Below are 5433 nucleotides of genomic sequence, written 5' to 3'. Positions count from 1 at the left end.
TAATAATTTATGCTTATAGTAAATGGCCAGAAATATATGATATGAAAAATAATATACAAGCGGAGAATACCATAGCGCGGTTTGAGGAAGTTTTTTCTCGTTTTGGTTTACCAGGCCACTTAGTAACAGATAACGGGCGTCAATATACGAGTAGCGGCTTTGCATCATTTTTGAAACAAAATGGTGTAAAGCACACGTTTTCAGCTCCTTATCACCCGGCCACCAATGGAGCTGCCGAAAATTTTGTGGGTATATTTAAAAGAAATGTAAATAAAATGATAAAATCAGAAAAAAAATTGAAAAATGCCGTAGCAAAATTTTTGTTCGATTACCGCAGTACAGAACACTGCTCCACAGGGAGATCACCCGCTTTTTTGATGTTTAGACGAGAAATTATAACTAAACTTGACTATGCAAGGCCGAACGTAAATGATAAAATTGAAAACGCACAGCTACAACAAGCGTTAAATTACAAAGGGTCACGTAATGTTAAGTTTGAGGAGGGAGAAAGAGTCTGGGTGACCGATTATACTACTAATTCTAGTAAAAAAATTATCGCCGTAGTTAAGGCTCAGTTGTCACCTGTTAATTTTGAGGTGAAGGTTTGTCCAGGAAAAGTATGGAAAAGACATATTGATCAAATGTATAAATATCGAGAGATAAGCGACCCTAACAAGGGTAGCCTTGAAAAACCTCAACCCGAGATAACAGAGATTCGAAGAGCGTCAAAGCGTTTGGCTGAAAAGCGAAGCAGAAATTAAACTTGAATTCATTAAAGGGAGAGGAGATTGTGATGTATTGGTATGCTTATGAGCTGCTATTACGATGTGTGCATAAGGAAGAACCGAGCAAGGGATTGTAAAGCGAAGCCAGAGTATGGCCGACTGCGAGACCGATCGCACGTATCAATTGTAAGGCCTAGAGTGTGCCACGTATACCTCGCACGCGCCTGTAGTCGATCTATTTCCCACCTTTATTAATAAACTTATTAATACAATAGCTCTCTTTATTTATTCAAACATAACACAATTAATACTGTAATCGTTGTTGTTGACATTACGGCTAACTGTATTTACAGTTTTCATACTTTATTTACGCTATGGGTACAAAAATACGGGCGTAACTTTATTTTTGCCATGAGTGCGAGCGAGACAGCATGTGCAAAGCCAACGAAATATTCGCTGTGATTGGTTTAAAAACACTTACGCGCGTATTTTTTACTCCCATGTGCGCGATGACAAATTTTTTCGCGTAAAGCGTACCTTACCTAACTTTCTCTAATCCTATAATTTTACGCGATATGCGATACGCTTTACACTTTACGCGGTTCTATGTGCCCGAGCCCTTACTTTAGGCTCTGTTCGGAAATGATGGGTTGGTTAAGTATTAAGTTGGTACCTACTTCCACCCTGGCTTTACTAACCGACCGTGTGTTCGCACATGTAAACAATAGTTAATCACCTGATCACGTTTTGGCGCACTTTAAGCGCTTTCAAGTCCTCCCTTTAACCACAAAAGCGCTTTCAAGTCCTCCCTTTAACCACAAAAGCGCTCAAAGTGCGCCAAAACGTGATCAGCTGATTAACTATTGTTTACATGTGCGAACACACGGTCGGTTAGTTAAGCCGGGGTGGGGGTAGGTACCAACCAAAAACTTAACCAACGTATCATTTCCGAACAGAGCCTAAGGAGGAACAGGACTAAGGAGCGCCTAAATTTGAAATATAATATTGATAAATAAACTTAATGCTATTTGGAGAAGTATCGTAGTTGCTTGAAACTATACATTTATTTTTTTACATTTCTTTCTTGTTTCTGATTCAACGTGTTTTTATATTTATGTACGTTAAGTAGAAAAAAAATGTACCCTTATTGTTAAATGGTAACCTAGCGGTTACAGTAAATGATGCACTTCACTCGCTTGATTAACTCGGTACACGGATTTTGTACCTTAGAACGAATATTTTCATAACAAATCGCATAATTTTCAAAATTTCCAGCTTAAGGAATACGTGTATTACCGTGTAATATACTTTATAATTCATTACTCAAAATATGTATAAGGAGATGTGCATGTTGTCATGTGTATTATCCACGACTCACATAATTTTATAACTGCCATAATCCAGATTACTTATTTAAAAAAAACAATAAATATTTTGGATAGCTACTAATTTATTTCAGATCTTCAAGTAAAAATATAATGAATAGTTTCAAATTTTCACTTCTGTCGGCAGTCCCATGACTGCCCACTGGTTTTTTTTTTATAAACACTTAAGTGCACCAATATGGATTTAGTTCTAGAACTATATTGCAGGACTGAAACCTCAATGTTGCAAGAAATTTAACTGTTAATTTTCGGATTAAATAGAAAGTTGAAAATGTTTTAAAGTAAAACATATATACTAACTTTTTTATGTTTAGTGTTCTTGTGCTACTAAATATTGTGTTGTAGTTGTTTACTAATCACATGTAAAATAGTCCATGATTAACTTTATAGACTCAAGCTGGGTAATCCTCTAAAAATTCCTGATCAAATCCAGGTCAAGCCTTTATCAAGGAGTTGGAAACCTAAGGCCAAGTGTATGCATTTACAACCCGATCAGTTACTATACACAAAAATTTTCTGATACAGTACCACAGAATTTTGAAGTACTTTCTATTCAGGATCTCTAATTAGTCATGTATAATCCTGTAATACTTCTATAACAAAGATCACAGAAAGATCTTCATGTGAAAGATAGTTCTGAAACAATGGTATGAGTCTATTAAAAATTTTGTTAATTATTTAAAGTTTGAGAAAATTCATGAGATTATAAAAAAAATATTATTTAGTTAAATTAACTGTTTATTCAAACATTTAAGAAATTGTTGCAAGCCCATATTCGAAAACACGTAAAAATTGATATTTTATGACTAGGGATGTAGTCAAGTGATTTGTATTTTGAATGCTTTACACATTTATTCTTCTTCAAAATTCCTGATTCCTTGAAGATCTCTTAGGCCGATTAAATACATTTTAATATGAGCATTCGTTTTTGCAATTTCGTTTCTCAAGTTGTTGACTTGTCTTTCAATTATTTTTACTCTTACGTCAATAACTTCAAGTGCTTCACACAATGTAAATTCTACGTATAATCCTAAGCCAACATCAAGCAAAATATAAGATACGTCTTCGACTTTAGCCTGCACAAAAAAACCATCGCCCAAATCGATTTTCGACTTAAATCCTTCTTTTTCAGCACCAATGTTTTCGAGAGAGCAAATGACACTTTTGAGCTGAAGAAATTCAGTAATGTCAGTAGTTTTCTTATCCAATTTTTTTTCTAACTCTAACAAATCTTCTTTTAATACATCATTAACAAATGCTTCATATTGCAACAGCTTGCTTGTAATCTCTGCCTTCATTGTAGATGACATAAGCCTGAAAAATAATGTAACCTGTTCTATTCTTGTATGCAGAAGCAATATAAAGAAAATAGAAAGGTGAGGTTAATAAGAAACGTGTGAGTAACTTACCCTACAAAGTGGTCAAGCATATGAATGTGTTAATTTTTCATTTTTTTTATTTTTTATTTTTAAATACTTAAAAATTGATATTGGAATGGAACGTTGTGCTTGCTGTAGACCAAAGGGTGAGAGATTATATGGAGTCTGGCAGACTGGCAGTCTGCGGACTAGCTCCCATTACAGATTACAGCCCACTAGAGTGAGAGAGATCCGATCCCGTGATCGAACGAATTGAGCGCGTGGTGGCTCAGTCAGGGGCCGTACCATATAACTATTTTTCTGTACATCGGCCTATGTTATAACATAAGATTCGTTCACCTTACAATCCAGGGACGGTCGGGGACAGTGTGGGCGAGTCGGAGTCGGAGACGAAAGTGAACAAGTGCTCTTCTCCGATCGTCCGCGATCGTCCCTGACCGTACGCGATGCGCAGTTGTACACGTTAGGTTAGGTTAATGCAAAAAGTAAACAAACTTGTTTATATTTGCACTTCTTTATTTACAAACTATTGTTTACATACAGCATTAACCTAACCTAACGTGTACAACTGCCCATCACGTACGGTCAGGGACGATCGCGGACGATCGGAGAAGAGCACTTGTTCACTTTCGTCTCCGACTCACTCACACTGTCCCCGACCGTCCCTGGATTGTAAGGTGAACGAATCTATAGGCCCGCAAAGCTAAAGAAAGTTATATGGTACGGCTCCGGCTAGGTGACGGGCGCTCCCTTTTCAGAGATGGGCATGTGACTGCAGCCATAGACATATAAGGAAAATAGACTGCTCGTTCTTTTGTACGGCACTGAAGCACAAGTAGAAAAAGACACAACATCGAATGTGGAGATCTCTCTCTCTCTCGCACATTGCTGAAGGTGGGAATGTGCAAGAGAAACAGATATCAACTTTCGACGTTGTCTCCTTCTACTTGTGCTTCAGCGCCGTACATAAGAACGAGCAGTCTATTTTTCTTATATGTCTATGACTGTAGCCTTCTGGGGGCTAGTCTGCACTCATCGACCCTATCCCATTGTCCCACGTAAACATTATTTTTGTAAAATATTTAATTACATTTAAGTAGAGACATGCAAGAAATATAGACTACTCGTTCTTATTCACATTCACGGCGCTGAAGCACAAGTACAAAGAGACATAACGTGGAACGTGGACATCTGTCTCTCTCTAACATGGCCAACGTTGGAGATGTTGCATTTACCTGATTTAGTTTATTGACTCTCCCCGTTGTCAATGTGCAAGAAAGACAGATACTCGCGCTCAATGATGTGTCTCTACTCTTGCCTCAGCGGCGTACACAGAAATGAGCAGTCTGTTTTTCTTGTATGTCTATGCAGCAGTAAGTGAAATGAGAAGCGAGTGCGAGGACCATATAGTTTTTTTTTTTTTTTTTTTTTCTATATCACAGTGTTAACGCTTGGCTCTCTTGAAAAGGCACTACTTAGGGCACTTAGCACTTGGGGTTGGGAAGGAATTGGAAGGGAGGAGGACCCTATAACAACTGCTCTGCATTCGCCCATGACAATTGTTGTGTGGATCAGGAAAACACCGGGAAATCTCCCGTAAAAAAAACCTGATACGGAACAGCCCGGTGATTCTACCTCATTTCTGACCTGGTGTCTAAGCTGCAGACTTGGACTACGGAGCAGAAAATTGGCACACCTCGCGCTCACGATATCGAAGAGACAGAGAAACAGTCAATCAACCCACGAAGTGAACAGCAGAAGCAGAGGCGAAACGGCAAGACTTGAACGGTCACCCATCCAAGTACTAACTGAAAAGATTACAGCTGTAATTTATAGCTATATTTATAGCTGAATTTTATACATTATTATAGCTGTTTTATACGTAGTTATGGCTATAACTATAGCTATAATTTATAGGTATAATTATTGCTATAAATTTTTAAC

At 37.6% G+C, this 5433-nt stretch overlaps 1 protein-coding gene across 5 annotated transcripts; it reads right to left on the bottom strand.

Annotated features, from left to right (window-relative positions):
- Positions 1-1850: 1850 nt before the first annotated feature.
- Positions 1851-3835, bottom strand: Uxt (Uxt prefoldin-like subunit). 5 transcript variants are annotated; one of them, XR_016293454.1, is made up of 3 exons: positions 3520-3835; positions 2411-3424; positions 1851-2326 (listed from the first exon to the last, which is right to left on the bottom strand). XR_016293454.1 is itself a non-coding variant. In XM_089597916.1 (2 exons), the coding sequence occupies exon 2, from the start codon at positions 3418-3420 to the stop codon at positions 2962-2964; it is 459 nt and encodes a 152-aa protein (XP_089454042.1). In that variant the 5' UTR covers positions 3421-3441; positions 3520-3835; the 3' UTR covers positions 1851-2961. The 5 variants fall into 5 exon arrangements, 2 of the variants coding, with proteins under 2 accessions (XP_089454042.1, XP_014215688.2); XR_016293457.1 differs by having other exon boundaries at positions 1851-2571; positions 2639-3424; XR_016293452.1 differs by having other exon boundaries at positions 1851-2746; positions 2846-3424.
- Positions 3836-5433: the final 1598 nt, after the last annotated feature.

The sequence above is a fragment of the Copidosoma floridanum genome, unplaced genomic scaffold (assembly GCF_036245765.1).
Source record: "Copidosoma floridanum isolate Cflo_tuat_1 unplaced genomic scaffold, Cflo_Japanese_pri ptg000004l, whole genome shotgun sequence".
Taxonomy (NCBI): domain Eukaryota; kingdom Metazoa; phylum Arthropoda; class Insecta; order Hymenoptera; family Encyrtidae; genus Copidosoma; species Copidosoma floridanum.
This window is presented reverse-complemented; position numbering and strand designations above follow the sequence as displayed.

Bases quoted from the DNA above. Each gene is read 5' to 3' on its own strand.
- Uxt (XM_014360202.2), bottom strand. From the start codon at position 3,539: ATGCTTGACCACTTTGTAGG. The intron at 3,425-3,519 runs GTAAGTTACTCA...ATTATTTTTCAG, and splicing joins ATGCTTGACCACTTTGTAGG to GCTTATGTCATCTACAATGA.